The sequence below is a fragment of the Hypanus sabinus genome, chromosome 14, assembly GCF_030144855.1.
Source record: "Hypanus sabinus isolate sHypSab1 chromosome 14, sHypSab1.hap1, whole genome shotgun sequence".
In the NCBI taxonomy this organism is placed as follows: Eukaryota; Metazoa; Chordata; class Chondrichthyes; order Myliobatiformes; family Dasyatidae; genus Hypanus; species Hypanus sabinus.
In genome coordinates this window covers 80,611,540-80,631,525 of record NC_082719.1, presented here as the reverse complement: position 1 = coordinate 80,631,525, position 19,986 = coordinate 80,611,540, and the positions used below count along the sequence as shown (strand labels likewise).

The window sequence follows — 19,986 nt, the reverse complement described above, 5'->3', positions numbered from 1 at the left end:
CTGCTTCTTTTCCCACATATATGGCCTGATGTGCTGAATATTTTAGCACTTTTTTAATGTTAGGTCTCCAACACCTGCAGTTTTTTTTACATTTCAAGCAATTGATAAAGTCCTAACAGATGGCCAGTTAATGAAGCTGAGATGCACTGTGCTTAATGATCAGAAACAGCATGAAAACTGGATTCAAGGCCTGAGTGTAGATAAAGTAGATTTTCCAGACTTAAAGACAGTGGAAAATGATGGTTCCTAGGTCAGTGCTATACACAATTTTGCATTAAACATGGGCATGCAAAGTAATATGTCCATATACGCAGAGAATGTGTTGTAAGCAGTGAGGAAAATTGCCATAGTTTGCGAGTCAGTAAGTAGCAATCTGATTGAATGGACAGACAAGATGCAGCTTAAATTTAATACAAAGTAATGAAAAGCCATACACTTTGGTGGAAGAATAAGGAGAGAGCCATTTTGGACTGAATGACGCAGTACTGAAGGGTGATCATCTGCACATATCCTAGCATTTGAAAGACATGCAAAGTTACGTTGAACTGCATGATATATTGGCTAGGTCATAACTGGAGTATTCCATCCACTTCCACTCACCATGCTTTAGCAATGATGTGAAGATCCCCAAGAGTGCTCAGAAAAGATCTATTAGAGTGTTCCAGGGATGAGAGATTTCAGTTATAGGAGAAGCTGGAGCTGTTCACCTTAGAACAAAGAAGGTAGAGAGGAGATTTGATAGTGGAGTACAAGTTTGTAAATGGGGTTAATAGAGAAAAGCTGGTGCAGTGGTTGATGCTTCAATGACTGGGGGGGCGGAATCACATAAAATGTTACAATGGGGATACACGGAAAAACTATTTAGTGTAATGAGAAACTGGAATTCATTGACTGAAATGGTGGCAGAAATGGGATAAATCAAGGAGTTAGATAGACATTTGTCAGAGAATAAGGTTGGGAGACTGAGAAAGAGCAGAGAGATTGGATGGTAGAGATGTTTCTTCCAGGAATTGTCATAGGCTCAATAGGTTAGATGAGCTTCTCCAGTGCTGCATCAATTCTATGATTCTATATTATTCTGTCTGATTAATGATTAGGCCACTATTTACAGTCACTACTTTATCTCAGGACTTGCACCACCAGGTTCAAGAACAGTTACTCCCCCTCTACCACCAAGTTCTTGAACAAAAGGGGATAACTACACTCAACTATTGAGATGTTTCCACAACCAGTGATCTCACTTAAGGATTTTTTTATCTTATTTCATGTTCTCGTTATTTGTTTCTATTTATTTATACTTACATTTGCATTTGCACAGTTTGTTGACTTCTATGCTCTATTTTATCTTTCATTGAACCTGTTAAAATTACTCTTCTATAGATTTGCTGAGTATGCCCACAGGAAAATGAATTTCAGGGTTGTAGTTGATGACATATGTGTACTTTGAAAATAAAATTTACTTGGAACTTTGAAAAGGGACAGAAAAAGAGTAGAGATAGGATATTAGATCATAAATTTCACTGCTTTGATTGGTGAATCAAGCTTAAGGGATTAGATTCAACACCATGTCCTGTTTCTTAAGTACAGGGCTCTGGGGAATAATCCATTGCAAAAACTGTTCTAGGAAAAAATTAGCTGCTCGAGTGAATAAGATTTAAAAAAACTTTGATTATTATTCTTCAGCACTGGGTACCAAACTGCTTTTTTATCATATATTACTCTACACTTTTATACCATAGAATCATATGTGGTGATTCTGAAGATACTGAAAGGCCTCAAAACTTCACACAGCAAGAAACAATACCTTGTTCACAGATTGTTTCATCAGCTTCAAACACGCATGTCGGGTTGTCTTCTGGAACAGAGCCCAATGGCCAATGAATCCTTATATTGGGAATCCAGTAAATCTGTTTTTTTGTTCCCAAATAGTGAGCAACAATCTGTACAAAGCAATGAAATTCTGTTAAATTTACACCATTTGGCCTTCACTATTCTGACATAATCAAATATTTAACAACTGTAGTTGTGCATATTCTGAGATCACAATAAAAGTGAATGTGAACTTGCATACACATACCCTCTCCGACTGCTCCAGAAATTATTGAAAATGTATTGGTGACCCCAAGATAAAAAAAAAGAGTATTCAATGTTATAAATGCTTACTTTCAGTGTAGAACTCAGCCTAATGGAAGTGCATATTGTCCAAATGAGGAGATTGGAACCTGCTGAAACTTTTAATTGGAAACTTTTAAACCATTGAAGGCCTTGTTGATATTTATGCTGAACTTGTGTAAGCAAGTGAAGCTTACCTTTGAAAATCAATATATTTCCCTGGGTTTATCACACAAGGTGGAGACTGATATTACTGAGGTGTCTTATTCCAGTGCTAAGGGCTCTTAAATATACTCTGTGCAATGGCACTCAATCTACCAGTCAATTTGTTCCACAATTCTCAGCAGATTTCTTTGGGGTCCAATACATTACTTCAAATCAAATCTCCCCTCCTGCCCAGATTCCTTTGATAGCTCTCAAAATACAAAACTGTTTTCAAGCAGGTGCCAATAGCACATTGACAAAAGTAAGTTGGCCGCTTGTAGCCCAGTAATATCACTATAGTTCTTTTCTTTGCATTAAATAGGCAGTTCCCAGTTTGAAATGTTTCCCCCTGCCAGTGACTACAAGGACTGCAGTGGGTCAAGGCACCAGCAGCAGCTCGCAGCCTTCCCTGCAGAAATAAAGGATGAACAATAAATTTGAGTCATGCCACATTCTACCTGTGAATAATGACAATAACTCACACTAGTAATTTAAGTTGAAGTGATCCCAATAATTACCATAAAATTAGTATCTGGAAGATAAAAACCTACATGGATTATGTACTGAGGGTTTAAACTAGTCTAATAGGGGGTTGGTAGATAAAAGTCATAGTGTGCCAGATGAGAAAGTCGAGGGAAATATTCAATTTAAAGCAAGCCCATTTGGCAGTACGCAGGAATACAACAGAGTACAAGGAAGGTCTGATGAGCTACACTGCACTTACTTTGATGCAAGTCTGACAGATAAGCACAGAACATAGTTGACAACGTGTGATTGTGATATCACAGCTATTATGGAAATCTAGTGAACAGACAGGCAGGACTTGTGGTTGCAGGTTATACACATCAAGTATGCTAGAGGTAGAAGAAAGGACATGTCTGTGTGTTCAATTTTGATTTGAGTGGATATTATGGACTGAGAGATGATATTCCTGAGAGAATGTCCAGTAAGGTTGGAGGGTGGCACTTACAAATAGGAAGGGAGTGATTACTTTGATTGGAGTGTATGATTGCCACCCTGTATAGATCAGAGTCACCTGATCCGAATGCCCCAGTCTTGGACTTCAGTAGGTAGTGGATCTCCTGGTTCATCCTTTGTGTCTGGTTTGAAAACACTGAAAGATATATTTGGGCAGGTTCATAGATTAGGGGATTTAGTGGGATATGAGCTAAATGCAGGTAAATGAGACTAGCTCAGGAAGACCACTTAGCCAACTGGATGAGTTTGGCTGAGGTGCACTACAGATCTATATAAATTCTGATTAGTCCATATGCTTCAAGTATGAACACTCTACAACTGGTCCACATTAATAGGTTTTCCCCACCATATTTTAAATACATATAAAATAGATTTTCTAATCCAGCTTTTTTTTTTCATTGGGAGCAAGGCCCAGAAAAAGAGTGACACTCACAAAATCTTGGGGGAACTTAGCATCAATGGAGTGGAATAAAGAGTCAAAGTTTTGCATTTCAAACCAAAATGTCGACTATCTATTCCTCTCCATAGATGATGCCTGACTTGCTGAGTTCTTTCAGTGCTACAGTGAAATTCCAACTTCACTGTTGTGCTACAGAAGTGACACTTCAGTGTTTCCAACCTGAGCTCTCACTGAACAAGATAATCATTGAATTCCCCCTTTATGAAATTCTAATTTACTATTTTGCTCACCATTTTGAAGATTGTATACTTGCACCAATCTATCACCAATACAAATATAACAAAATACGCAAAATAAAAAAAATGAAAGGACGAACTTTATATTCCCCAGTTTTTGTGTTGACCATATTCCAAAGACTGAAGTCAATGAGTCTATCACCATACTTGTCAATCGTCACCAGTCCAGTAGCACCTAGAATTAAAAATAAACAAAACATCCCAAATAAATAATAGCAATTAAAGCAAATAATAGCAAGAAGAGCAATTATACACCTGAAATAACTTAATGTTGAGAAACATTACATTTTAATGCATTTTAAAGAAATAATACTCATTCTAATTTTAGTAGATTGGCAGTGATTACTAGAGTTTTCTTGCAAGTATCGAGCATTGTTTTGATAAATAGCATGTATACAATTCCTATATTGTGATATGTATTCTCACAAGTCAGAGGATATTTTAACTCTGGCTACTCACTAGAAATCAACCAGTTAAAATTGCTCATGGAACTTACTTGCCAACATCTTACATTTTTCTCAAAGGTTTGTACTTTGATAACTGGCAGTGTTCTTCCGTTAAGTGCACAAATCATTGGATACCTATCAATTCTCCACTGGGCAGCCCTGATCTCAGTCTTTCAACATTTGCTTATGTCTCATCCATTTCTCCTATATGCAGATCAAAATTAATTTGATTTCTCTATCAGTCTTAAGGATGTCTGAAATATTCACCCTGTTTCTCTTTTTACAGCTTCTTCCAGATCTGATGAGTTTGTTCAGCATTTTCTGTCAGTGTTTCAATATACTGGAATTTTACTTGATTTTCAGCAGACTCACATTGAAACTTTAAACAGCTACTTGCAGGCAGGAGCAGTCAGAACATTTCAAACTTAATGTTGGGGATAAGGAGTCAAAACAAAGCAATATATTAATAAACTTTTTAAACTTTATGATGCAGGGTGGAATATTTAAGCCTCCCATTTCCAATCCTCCTGGTTTGGCAGATGCATTGGACAAACTTGCCAAAGCTTTTTCAACCACAACTTCCAAACCTGTAATCTAATTCATCCACAAGTACAAGTTACACATCTTAAGTCATAGATCTCCTTATTTGGAAATATATATTCCCCCCCCCACCCCGCATTATCACTGTACCAATATTCATGCCTTCACCTCATTCCACAGAAAAAAAACTTTAAAATTATTTTGCCATTGATTCCTAATCCTGCTAATCCTAGTTCAAGATCAATGTTAAAAAATCAGATCTAGAAAAAAGTATCTACACAAGAGGGCTATCAAATGTGCACACCACCACCACCACCTGAAATACCTCCCAAACTCTAAAAACCAAACTCTATATATCAAGAGCATTCTAATGTGTGTGTACATTCAATCAGTTGCAAAGGGTCCCACCAGCTTTAATTTTGGATCTAGGAAGGGCAGCCAACTCCACACCTTATTAGCTCCACTTGTGATTAGCAGAAGACGGTCTGGCACTCCATAAGCTTTCAGGATCTTCAGCATTTTACTTTGGTGAATGGAGTCAAATGCTTTGCGAAAATCTTATAAGTAAGCACAGCTGGTAGGCTGTTCTTCTTGACTTCCTCGAAGATTTTATGGAGAGCAAGTATATGCATTACTGTTGTGCGCTTCTGTCAAAAACCATTCTGATTGAATCTTAGCTTAGGGTCAATGGCGGTGCAGTGAACATCCAATTGTATAGCTTTGCTAAGATGCAGGTCAAGCTGATACCGCAGTAGTTAACTGTCTTTGTGAGGGATCCAGACTTGGGGACAGGGATAACGTTTGAGAGTGACCACTGTTCTGGTTTCATCAGTGCCATATTACATATGTCCAGCAAGATGTTGTCCAGGTTGCAGTTCCTAAGGACACCTGGTGGTATCCCATCTGGTCCAGTGCTCCTGCCCTGCTTGAGTGCATATCTGGCCTTCTTCAGTTCCTCTATGGTGAATGGGCCGTCATTGATGTCGACTTGCGTTAGTATCGTGGGTATGTCCTCTTCTTCTTCCATGATCGTTGGAGGGCTTCCCAGCAGGTTCTTGAAGTGGGTAAACCATGTCCAGACATGGTTCTCTGCTGTTTTGCCACTTATTTGACCTAACAGGGACTTCTTCCGTCTGCTGATCTTGTTGACTAGGCGCCATGCTTCGCCATGCTGCTTGTCTTCATTAGCAGCCTCTACCCCATTAATCCTCTCAGCTAGTTTCACTTCCTTTGTAGGTGGCAAAGAGATTCATCTTTGCTGTCTTGAGCTTGTCTCTGAGCTCTTCTGTTTTGCTCCATCTAAGTTCGGTATGACAAGTATTGACCACGCTTCTTGCTGTGACGACGTCAGGATCTTTCAAGATGTGGCTCGTTTTGGTTTGCTTCACAGTAGGCAGATTCTTTGTCGCATTTGTGAGTGCGCTATTGATAGTGGTCAGTGGCAGCCTCTTCCTCCTCCCTCTCCAGTGGGCCGAAGCCATTTCTCACTCCCACAGTGTACTGGGCTTGAAGAATAGGCTGTGAGGAGAATACCTTCTGACTATCATCTTGGGACCTGTGGCTTTGGGCCTGTGCCGCAGGCTCAGTCTCACTTGCATTGACACTACTACCAGCTATACAAAGACCATGGCGAAAGTTGTATCACCAGACAGAGAAACAGCAGTTTTCGAGCTCCTAGCTGGTGTGCTGCAAGGAGACACTCTGGCACCCTACATCTTTATAATCGTCCTTGATTACACTCTACATCAAGCTACCAAAGATCATGACAAACTTGGTTTTACCATAAAACCAGGACAAACCAAAAGGGTCAGACCAGTTACGCTCACAGATCTCGATTTTGCAGATGACATAGTCCTGCTCTCTGGCCAGATGGAGGAAGCACAGCAGCGACTGACAAAAGTTGAAATTGAGTGCAACGAAGTTGAACCTCACTTTATCGCTAAAAAGACAGAGTACATGGTGTTCAACTGCGACGATGGTACTCTCAAGACCATAAGGAATGACACTATTAAGAAAGTCTTAGACTACAAGTATCTCAGTCAAGAATGATGAGTTCAGATAAGGACATAAAGATATAGAAGGTGCTGGCGTGGAGAGCAATGAATGACATGAAGGAAATCTGGAGGTTGAACCTGCCCAGAGGGCTCAAAAAGAGGATCTACACAGCAGACATAGAGTCCATTCTCATATATGGATGCAATACGTGGACACTCACCAAGACCATGAGAAAGTCACTAGATGGTTGCTATACACGAATGCCCCGGATGGCTCTTGACGTGAGTTGGCAACAGCACATGACGAACGTCGAGCTCTATGACGACCTACCGATGCTCACTACTAAAATCGAGGTGAGAAGATTGCAACTAGCGGGGCACTGACTATGCCAACCTGGGCTACCTGCCAGCCTAGCCATCACATGGGAGCCCAAGCATGGCAGGATGAACCCTGGGTGCTCTCCCAAAACTATGGTCAACACACTTCCAGAAGATAGCGGTGCAGCTAATGTAGATGAACTGAACACACTGATGAGGGAGAGGGAGGAGTGGAGAGTCCGTCATCATGCCCGACACTGGCCCCCTAGGCCTGAGTTGAGTAAGAAGAAGAAGATGTGATAGCAGTATTAACTGGAACAAAGCACAGTTACTAAAACTGATCTGTACAGAATCCAAGATCATCTCAGTGATCAGAGCCTTAGGTGATGCAAGAGTAGACAATAGAACTGAATAGATTGCTCTAAAGAAAGCAGACATAGCTTTAAATTTTCTATGATGCTGCGCCAGAAGAGTTCTGGGGCTGTGTAACCAAATAGTAGTGTCTTATGAATCACCAACAACAAAAGAATACTACAGCAGAAATAAGCAGGAGCAAATTAGGCCATTTGACCCATCGAGTCTGCCCCACTATTTCATCATGACTGATCTAATTTTCCTCTCAGCCCCAGACTCCTGCCTTTTCCCCATATCCCTTCATGCCCTGACCAATCAAGAATCTATCAACCAGTGGTTGATAGATTCTTAAATATGCATCAATCACTGCCTTAAATATGCATAAAGACCTGGCAAAGAATTACACAGATTCATTACTCTCTGGATAAAGATATTCCTCCTCATCTCCATTCTAAAAGGATGCCCCTCGAATAAGCAGCAATCAGTGTGTTAACTATTTCATGAAATATTGGATCCCCAGAAGTCATGGGACAAGGAAAACAAGAAAGATTTTGAAAATAAAACTGCAGTGGGCAATTGGAAATTAAATGTTAAGAAATGAAATGATTGAACAACAAATTCATAAATTAGCAAAATAAGGAGTAACTGTTGTTGGAGCTTATGAATTTGAGGTGTGAATTTGAGAGATCACAGTGGGACATTATAAAGGAAGATCATAAAGGCAGAGGTTGTAAACTGAAGATAGCCAATTTAACACCTGGCACAATAGTAAACACTACTACTACACTAATTACACAGCTCCAAGGACTCAGGTTCAGTTCTGATTTACGATGATTTGTGTACGGTGTTTGCACATTCTCCCAGTGATCAAATGGGCTTTTGTAAGGAACTTTGGTTTCCTCCTACATTCCAAAGGCACACTGATAGATTAATTAGCTGAAGATTATCTCCAGTACAGCTGGGTGGCTGGAGAATAAGTGAAAAGTCATAGAGACATGACAAAGAAAAGTTTATAGACAAACAAGTAAAGGACTGATGGAATTGCACCAAGAGCCAGTGTAGATTTGATGGGCTGAAATAGGAACAGGCCTTAAAGGGACTATGAGGAAAGAAAGACAAGATTGTTAGGAGTTTCCTCACTTGGGATAGACAACATAAATAAACTGGACAAATTTCAAAAATGGTGTCAAGCAAAATTTGGTAGTTCTGGCAGCTTTAATACAGAAGAAGCCTAAAGAATCATGTCCTGATGATTCAGTTTATTGAATTAAACTCTCTTGATAAACAGATTGGGAACAAACAAGATGGCAGCAATTGGCACCCAAATGTTACTTCTGGGCAATGGTTAACAGTACATCCTAAGAGTAATGTTTAGAAAAGGAAAATAATTACTCAGTGGAAACTAAATTATAAATGTTGACATAAAAACGTAACTAAACTGTGACAAGTAGAAATAATATTTGTAGACAGGAAGCAGATATGCAAATTTTTAACATTCCATAGATAATTCTGTTTTACACATCTGTAAATGCTCCCCATCTGTGCCAGTGAACACCAAATTTCAAACTTTAAGTTCTACATAAGGGTAAGGAGAAGTTAAAAAAAATCAGACACTCTCAACTTTCTCATAAGTTTACAGGTAGTTGGAACTGGTCTCTGATTGACCTCATATAACTAAAGTTTGCTTAATTATACCATTTTCCTCAAAAACTGATCACAAAAGAGTAAATCATCTTGTTGGCTTTAAAAAAAAAACAAATGTCTCTGTAACTACAGACGTTCTGTGAACAATGCCATGGAAGATTTGCTAGTATAGACGGTCATAGAGAACATCATTATTTCTAATCCCCAAAGACTAAAATGTTGCAATAATTACAACATACTTTAATCAGGCCAGATCCAACAATGTCAAAACCATAATTTATGTGAAACTATGTTCTGACTTTTGCTTAATCCATTTGACCACTGTATGGACTCACTGGAACTATTTCAACACCCATGAAGAGTCAACAACAAAGTAATCAAGCAAGTTTTATCAAGTACAGTGGAGTTACCCTCCCAAAATCGCTGCAGAATTTGAGGTTTTTATTAGAACTTTATTCATATTCTTAAATTCATTTAGTGTTCCAGCATCTTTAAAAACAAATCCTTAATCTTTAAGCACTGAAAGTTCTTTACAATATTTAAGTTATAAACCATACTGTCAAAAAGAACATCTGCAAAAATTATTGCCTGCATGCTTCAAAGTCAATTTATAACAAAGAAGAATGGAAGCTTTGAGAAATCTCAAGACAGTTATGATATTTCACAGAGAATTAAAACAAAGTGGTCTAGAAACTCTGCAGAATTACAAGTTTGCCAGTTACATTAGGATCACACTGGGTGTACACCTTTTTTGTCATCAGTATAGATACTGCCATGATCAATCAACTTGTGAGAGTGAGCCTTCTCTGTGTTAGATGCAGATATGGCATGTTTTGCAAATTTTATAGAACTGTTAGTTGAAGACAGCATTCTGGCAATATGACAATAAAAACATTTCAGTCAAGGATCCCATTAAAAAGAAGTCCTACAAACTCCGGAAAGCTTCATTACGAAGGTGTATGGTATGTTGGCCTTCATTAATATGGAGATTGAGATCAAGAGCTGCAAGGTAACTTTGCAGCTTTATAAAACCCTGGTTAGACCACCTAGTTCTGATCACCTCATTATTGGAAGGATGGGGTATATTTAGAGGAGATTTACCAGGATGCTGCTGCGATAGTATTAGATTTGCTGACTTCCGAGTTCTAAACTCAAAGATCTTAAGCCCCATGGGACATAAATAGCCACAAGTACTCTCACTAAAGTGATATTATACTGCAGTTGCCCAATCGGTCGAAGACTGGCTTACTTTCCTGTTTATTCTCCATGGTGAGGTTAGCTGCCAAAACTCACTATTCTACCAAGGAGAAGATACTTCAGCTAAGAAAGCAGTATAAAACCCAGATCATTTATTTCCAGTGATATATATTTTACTCCAAACAACAGTTAAACTTTACAGAGTATTTCTATATTAAACATTTCCAAATTACTATTTCTAAAACACAAACTATTTCCAAAACACAAAGCACAAAGGATTCTGAAACACAAAGGACAAAAGATAATGGATTTCAGAACACAGGTACAACCCTATACACTAAAATTACATACCATGATGCAGACAAACAAGTTGTCTGTCACAGAAGCTGAAGCTAGTTCACTGTCTTTTTTCCACATTTCTTTTTGATGTTCCTTATCCCATTCCTAATAAGTGTGAACTGTTCTCTACACTTATATGTCCTGCCTCACTTGGATGTCTTCACATGCATATTTCCTCAGATACCCTTTTAACACAAACAGTCTAAAAACATCTTGGAGGCATAGTCCTCAACTTAACAATAACAGTTCACAATTAATGCTGTAAAGCCAACCTCCTTGAGTACATAAACCTTCCATCTATAAACACATCAGTTATTTGATATGCTGTTATCTATCTAGCCTGAACTAAGCAAGTTTGATAAAAACACAAAATGCTGACAGAACTCAGCAGGCCAGGTAGCATCTGTGGGAGGAGGTAGTGACGACGTTTTGGGCCAAAACCCTTCATCAAGAGTCAGCTTGTCTGCTTGAAACAAACCCAAATTAAACAACTTCATACTACAACTTGAGTAGCAATAAAATAGTTGTAGTGAGCTGTATCTGCTTCTACAGACATAACGTCTGTGCTATAAAGACAGGTCTGGGGTGAAAGAGACAGGAACTCGTACCATTCAGGTGTCCAAGGCTTAGCAGCACAGTGGGAATTCAACTGTAATGACACAAGCAATAGACCATAATCTATGTTTGGGGAAGGTACATTGAAATGCTTTCCACCTTGCATAGAGATTATCATCATCAGAAAGCAAGTTTCACATGTATATTACATCTGACGTGAAGTGGTGAAGGGCAATTAAGCATGGCCATTCAAGTTTAGGAAAATGTCACGATTTGACCTGGATATGGTCACAAAAGCTTTATTCTGAGGAATCGTTGTTTTTGTTCATGTGCTTCTTTTTTAAAAAAAGATCATCGTACTTCTGAATTTTTTTTGAGTGCACTTGAAAATAAATCTGATTATATTCCACAACCTGACTAGAATCCATCAATCAGTTCACTGTGGATTTTGTTCCACAGGGGTTAACAGACATAGAACAAAAAGCAAACACTTCATGAACTAGTACTTAAAATAATTTCAAAATAAATAATTTAATGTATTTTTTATTGATACAGTATTAAAGGTAGCATTTTTAATCTAGAGATATCTGGCATCTAGTTCTGAGACACTAATGATTGTGTGATGCAATTACCCTAATAGGGATATATTTAATCACAATTTGATATAAAATGCTTCTGACAAAGGAAGGGTTATGCTCATAGTTGCACAATAGTGACTTTGTTGCTAGTCCAATAATATAATTAATATACACAGAACCTTCTTCATATAAAGGACACAGACAAAGGTGCAACCAAACCAAATCTAACAAGATCAGGAAACGGGTGGTACCATGAATAGCAAAATTATATTTCCATATTTATAAGCAAGGTCAAATCCAGCTCAAGTTGTTTGAAGGAATTCTGCTTTCTCAGATGATTGTTGAAATTCTAAAGTAAAATTAATTTAAGAAGTCTGCAGACCTCCAGTTCCTCATTGATCATGTTCAATATAAAATATGCAGTCCATCTAATATCAAAGAGTGTCACATTGTGAAGTACCATGGATATTAGTTCAGGGAATGGAAAAAAAAGGTATTGCTGGAAGAAACAGCTATGTAAATTTAGATATTATCACAGGTTATTGGTGCTAAAATAGTGCTGACAGCAATCCATAACTTGATAACCTGACATAAAAAGTTAACATCGTTCTTCTGCAGACAGGGAACAATTGAGTGTTTTTTCGGTGTTTATTTTGGAATTTACTAATTAGTGTTTATTAACTTTCTTTTGTATTGAAAATAATAAACCCCTTAATCAGGATGAGTCCAGAAAAATTGCTGAGCTAATTGTTACAGACTGAAGCTTTGAGGTGAAGAGGTTATCTCCGTGCTCGTGTGTGACCATAGCACTACTGAGGCAGAAAACTTGTTCACATACACGTCTCCCAAAAATTACATTAATAAAGGGGAGAGGTTTCAAGAAAACTCCTGCCTTAATCATTTTGTCTTAGGATGCCTTAGGAAGGCAGCATCCATCATTAAAGTTCCCCACCACCCAGAACGTGCCCTCTTCACACTGTTGTCATCAGGAGGTACAGAAGCCTCAAAGCACACACTCAGTGATTTAGTAACAGCTTCTTTCCCTCTGCCATCTGAATTCCAAATTGACATTGAACCCGTGAACACTAACTCACTACTTTTTTATTTCTGTTATTTTGCACTATTTATTTTAACTGAACTATTTTAATAGACACACATACCCTTAATGGAACTCAGTTTTTTCCTCTATATTTATTTATCACGTATTGCATTGTACTGCCTTGACATATGCCAGTGATATTAAACTTGATTCTAATTCTGTTTTTATTGGAGCCTACTGAAGCTATGGTGCATTCCTAGCAGCTATTGTGAGAGCAATAGGTTTTCTTTGGTATTAAACCTTAGACAGCACATAAAGTATAACACCTTCCACAAATTTGGGCACATTTACATTTTTTTGCATAAAACATCATTTCACCTTTTCTGCATTCATCATTTTCTCATAACTGCTTCTATTATTCAATTCCCCTTTGAAATGTGATCTTCTGAAAGACGTGGTGATTTTATCATCCTCTAAAAGACCCAGCAAACGTAACCGTCCATCGTACAGGTACAGCACGTTTAAGCAGACAGAAAGAGGACGGAGGGGAGGACTCCATACCAGGCTCAGATGCACAGGAATGAAACTTTCTCTATCCAGCAGCTTGTTAACAAATACACAGTTGCTTGAGAACAAGATTGCAGTTGCTGCATCATAGGGAACTGAGGAGCTGCTGTGTTCTGTGTTTCATGGAGACATGGCTCACTCCGGACATGCCAGATGTGTTGGTAAGACCCGAGGGCTTCCCCATACAAGGATGGACTGAACTGCTGATTCAGAGAAGGCAAAAACTGGAGATCCATGTTTCACGATAAACTCTTCATGGTACTTGGATGGGCAGTTCTGTCGTATTTCCCCAATGCGGAACATTGAGCAATTAAGTGCTGACCATTCTATTTACTAAGAGAGTTCTCCTCCTTGATCCTTAATGCGGTTTCAATACCACCAAAGGCCAGCATTAATTAGGCCCTCAAGATATTGAATGTGGCCATCACCAGGTCTGCAGCACCATGAGTCCCAACAGACTCGGCCACTGCTGTACTATGATAAGGAATACCCACAATTCCATGCCTAAACCACTTTGTGGGAAATCGGATCACTCAGTTGTCCTCCTCCGAGCTGCACACAGGCACAGGCTCAAGAGAAAGGCTCCACAGATAAGGACACCAAAGATGTGGTCTCGGGTGGCAGAAGAGGAGAGACTAAGGGATTGCATCAAGTTGGTGAACTGCAATATGTTCAAGGACTCAGAGAAAAAAAACAGGGTTGTCACAGATTTTATAAAAAGCAGTTGTAGATGGGTGTGTCCCCACAAAATCGGTCAGCATCTTCCCAACCGAGAAGCCCTGGATGAACCATGAGATCCACAACCTGCTAAGAGCCAGATCGGTGCCATCAGGTCTGGCAACATGTGAAGTGGCAACTCTGGACTAAATGTTAATCACTGAAGCATGCTCATCAGCTTTGGCAGGGCTCGAATACCATCACCTCTTACAACATGAAACCAAACGTCATAGATGACAAAAAGGCTTTGCTCCTAGATAAGCTCAATGGCTTGTGTTCACTTTGACCGTCACAAACTCCCACAGCTCCCAATCACCCTGTGCTCTCAGTCTCTGAGGCCAATGAGAGAGCATCACTCAGCAGTGTGAACCCAGGGAAAGCTTCTGGCCTAGATGAGGTACCTTGCCAAGTACTAAAGACCTATGCTGATCAACTGATTTGCGTTTTCACCAATATCTTTAACCTCTCACTTCATCAGTCAGAGGTATATTCACCTGTTTCAAGCAGGCTTCAACTATACTGATGCCCAAGATGAATGTGATAATCTGCCTTAATGGTTATCATCCAGTAGCACTTACACTCACTGAAGTGCCTTGAGTGTTGGCGATGAAACATACCAATTCCTAACTGAGAAACGACTTGGATCCACATGATTTGCCCACCTGCACAATAGATCCATAGCAGATGTCATTTCATTGACTCTTCACTTAACCCTGGGACATCTGGACAGTAATGATGCATGTATCAGGATCCACTTTATCAACGACAGCTTAACATTTAATGCCATCATCCCTTCAAATCGAATCAATAAGCTTCAAGACCTTGGCCTCAATACCTCACTTGCAGACACGAGTTATTTTGGATTGGCAGCAAGAGTTCTATCAGCATACATGTACCACAAGGCTGTGAGCTTAGCTCCCTGCCCTAGTAGCTGTATACTTATGACTGTGTGGCTAAGCACAACTCCAATGCCATATTTAAATCTGCTGACAACACCACTGTCATTGGGCAAATGAAAGGTGGTGACAAACCTGCATATAGGAGAGAGATTGAAAATCTGGCAAAGTGGTGTCACAATAGCATCCTCTCACTCAATGCTAGTAAGGCAAAGTGCTGATTATTGATTTCTGGAGGAGAAAACTAGAGGTCCATGACCCAGTCCTCATCAGGGGATCAGAGGTGGAGAGGGTCAGCAACTTCAAATTACTTAGCATTATTGTTTCCGAGGATCTGCCCTAGGCTATTACAAAGAAAGCACAGCAGTGCCTCGACCTCCTTAAGAGTTTGCAAAGATTCAGCATGACATCTAGAACTTCGAGAAACTTCCGTGGAGAGCATATATTCTGGCTGCATCACAGTCTGGTGTGGAAATACCAATGCCCGTGAATGGAAAATCCTACAAAAATTAATGGATGTGGCCAGTCCATCATGGAAATGCCCTTCCCACCATTGAGCAGATCTACACAGAGAGCCCTTGCAGGAAAGCAGCATCCATCATCAAGGATCCCCATCACAAGGGCCTTGCACTGTTCTTGATGCTGCCATTAGGAATGTGCTACTGGAGCCTCAGGACCCACACCAGCAGGTTCAGGAGCAGTTATTACCCCTTAACCATCAGGCTCTTGAACCATTGGGGGTAACTTAAATAGACCCATCACTGAACTGTTCCCACAACTTATGGACTCACTTTCAAGGATCTTCCTTCCATTTTCTCAAAGCGTATTTATTATGATTATTTCTTTTCTGCCTTTTTTGTATTTGCACAGTTTGTTGTATTTTGCACATTGGTTGTTTGTCAGTCCTGTTGGATGTAGTCTTTCACTGATTCTATTATGCTTCTTGCACTTACTGAGTATGGCCACAAGAAATCTCAAGCTTATATATGGTAACATATATATGTACTTTGACAATACAGTTATTCCGAACTTTTGAAATACTTTTGTCATTATCAGCAATAAAACATTCACAAATGATTCAACTGCACCTGTTCTGTGTAATCATATTGAAAAACTCATCATATTAGATGTCACAAATGCAGACAGGCCTTGAAAGAAATTTAGATAAACTAATGCTTTCCACTGAAAACTTATTTAACTCTTCCATTTATATAAATATACATCTTACGTCAATGTTCTTACATATAGCTAGGTTCCACTAAATACCTCTTCCTATTTAATAAAAAAACCTCTGTACAAATCATCCCTACTAGGTTTTTGAAAGGATTGGTGGTCGCTCTCCAGTTCAATGAGTCATGTTTCTATCTCCATCAACACCTATTCCCTCTCTCATGGCACTTTCAAATGCAATACTCTCCCTCTTATCTGTTCCTGGTCTACCATTCTGCCAGCCAAACACTCATTCCAGGTGCAGGAGTAATTTGGTTGTACTATTTTGAATCTAATGTATTTCATTTAATGCTCACAATGTTGCCTCCTCTACATCAGAAAAAAATCAAAGGCAGCTTGGTTGACCACATTCCAGAGCAGCTCTCTGCATGTGTGACCTTAACTTCCTAGATGCTTTTCACTTTAATTCTCCTTCATAATCCTACATCTAACATGGTACCTATGCTCAATGAATAGCATTACATCTTCGACAAAGGCACAAGACAGCTCTTGGGAGGGAATAATGGATTCAACAATTTCAGATAACCAAGCATTCTAGGTTTACCAGAAGGTCATCAACCAATAATGTTAACTCCATTTTTCCTCTCACGCCACATGCTACTCAACCTGCTGAGTGGATCCATCAACTCTTCTTATTTTAATTTCAAGCATCGGCAGAGTTTAGTACCCATATTCAACATTCTGTCCCCTCACCCCTTTCCTCTGTTCTCAGATCTTCCATCGAGTTCTCCTTTGTATGGTTATATGGTTATACATATCAGCTGTGATTAACAATCAATCCTTCACCATCCTCACTCATCTGGCACCGCAACTGCACAAATAACTCAATCTCTCCTGATCATCACAATATCATAAACATCCCCTTTGTTAATTCCACCACATCTCCAACCCCTAGAAACTTAAAACAAGTTTGATTTCTGTTTTAAAATATTACCCATTTCCTCAAATGCTCCCTCAACTGCTGTTTGCTTTTTTAAAATCATTGATTTACATAAGCTAATCTTGTGTATTTAAATTTATTGTGTTCTTTTTATGCTGCATCGGATCTGGAGTAATAATTATTTAATTCTCCTTTATCGGAATCAGAACCTAATGAAATATAGCCACTGTCATGCCTTCTTTGTAATTGCATCAATATGTTAGGCCCAGGATAGATCTTCAGAGGTGTAAACACCCAGAAGCTTGAAACTATTCACTTAAACACATGCACTGAAGAATGACCATCAACAATCTTGCATCTTGAATTCTGTTTGCCTTACTGTGGACAGTGCAGCCTATTTTCGTGTAAGGTTATCCAAAGCTCAGGTCTGCAGATGCCTCCAAGAAATATTCTGCCTTGTTTTAAAGCCAAGAGGGTTTCTCACTTTCCTGTTCTGATGAACGGTCTTCAGCCTAAAACATACCACCACCTCTCTTTCAACAGATGCTTCCTGACCCACTGAGTATTTCTACTATTTTGCTTTTTATTTAAGATTTCCAGCAGCTATGATTTTGAGTTTTAAAACAGTGCTCCCCTCTGAGGAAGTTGCAGGATATTTTTCAACTTAATGAACAGTCTCCCCATTTCCACTGTTTTCTCCTAACATGTCTAATTTAGCCTTCAGACACCCCTGAGAGCAGCTTTTCTGATCCTTAGTCAAACAGTGACTCAACTGCCAATGCAACTTAGATTTGCTAGCTCCTATTTCTCACATAATTATACTCTTTATAGATGTTGCAAGAAATAAATCAGTTGTTTTGAAGATTACAGAGTTAGAAAAGAAAATAATAAACTATTTCTCTGCAAAGTAAACAGGAAATGACTGCAGCTGCCACAAACGTGATGAGTGCTTTGGGGGTTAAATACAGATATAAAGCACATTATTTTCAACTCTAGATTTCCGGTTACCTAACAATTTTAAATATTTATGGAGTTTAGTTCTAAGATGGATTATTTAATACCATTAAGAAATACAGCAAGATAAATACTGCTGATTACACAACATTAACTTTTATAAGCTGCAACCATATCCTTCTTCAAGATAATTATTGACCAGTTAAAAGAGAAATGTTAGTGGTTCTCAGACTGACCTTCCATCCTTTTCTTTAAAATAAATTATGGCCACTTTAGCGAGTGCAGCAACCTTGCTCGAAAGACAACAGAGACAACTGCTTGAGTCAACAGTACTGAGTGTAATATAATGCTTCCTGCTGTCCTCCTACTTGCTGTTAATTGGACCATCATTTTTGTTTTGAAAACTGAACTATATAAAAAAAACTAGAAAGTATGCAATACTGATACATTGGTCATTCTCAAGAGAGATTATAAACTGAAGTGGAGGAATGGAGTCTGTGAAAATTTCCAAGAGGCAATGAGTATCCAAAGATATACAAACTATCAACAAAATTGGGCAAAGGGAACCCAAAACACCCATCAAGGCTCTTGAACCTTGTATTCTACATCTACACTGCACTTTCTGTTTAATTGTAACACAATATCCTGTATGCTGTTATTGATTTTCCTTTGTAATACCTCAATGTACTAATGTATTGAAATAACCTACATGGATGGTGCAAAGCTGAGTTTTTCACTGTCTCAAAATACAGTCAGTATTAGGTACCTCTTGAGGCTAATAAAATGGCCACTTTGTGGGGTTCATGGTCTTCTGCTGCTGCAACCCATCCACTGCAAGGATTGAGGTGTACTGCATTCTGAGATATTCTTCTATGCACCAACATTGTAACACATTTTTATTTGAGGTACTGTCACCTTCCTGTCAGCTTGAATGAGTAGTGCTCCAAGGGGAGCTGTGTTAGGACTGATTCTTTTTACATTATATGTCAATGACTTGGATGATGGAATTGATGGCTTTGTTGCAAAGTTTGCAGATGATACGAAGATAGGTGGAGGGGCAGGTAGCTTTGAGGAAGTAGAGAGTTTACAGAAATATTTGGGCAGATTAGGAGAATAGGTAGGTTGAGTCAGAGGTAAGGAAGGCAAAGACAATGTTAGCATTCATTTCAAGAGGACTAGAATATAAAAGCAAGGAGCTAATGTTGAAGCTCTATAAAGCACTGGTGATGCCTCACAGAATATTATCAGCAGCTTTAGGCCTCTTATGGATGTCCCAACACTGGAGAGAGTTTAAAAGAGGTTCACAAAAGATTCCAGGACTGAACAGCTTGTCTTAGGAACAGCATTTGATAGCTTTGGGACTATATTCACTGGAATTCAGAAGAACAAGGGGTGACCTAATTGTAACTTATCAAATGTTGAGAGGCATTAATAGAATGGATGTTTCCTATGGTTGGAGAGTCTAGTACCAAAGGACACAGCATCAGAATAGAGGAATATCCTTTTAGGACAGAGATGAGAAAGAAATTTTTTAGACAGAGAGTGGTGAATCTGTGGAATTCATTGCTACAGGTGGCTTTGGAGGCCAAGCCTTTACATATTTTTAGGGCAAAGGTTGATAGATTATTGATTGGTCAGGGCAGAAAGGGATACAGGGAGAAGGCAGGAGATTGGAGCTGAAAGCAAAAATGAATCCACCATGATGAAATGGCAGAGCAAACTCAAGGGGCCAAGTGGCCTATTCTACT

At 39.0% G+C, this 19,986-nt stretch overlaps 1 protein-coding gene across 1 annotated transcript in view; it reads right to left on the bottom strand.

The window, feature by feature from the left end:
* npr2 (natriuretic peptide receptor 2) overlaps positions 1 to 19,986 on the bottom strand; it is a 140,333-nt gene that overhangs the window by 89,985 nt on the left and 30,362 nt on the right. Inside the window, exons 6-7 of the mRNA XM_059989518.1 lie at positions 4,071 to 4,165; positions 1,805 to 1,940 (exon numbers count right to left, since the gene is read on the bottom strand). Of these exons, the coding sequence (XP_059845501.1) occupies positions 1,805 to 1,940; positions 4,071 to 4,165 (231 nt within the window). The remainder of the gene's footprint in view (positions 1 to 1,804; positions 1,941 to 4,070; positions 4,166 to 19,986) is intronic.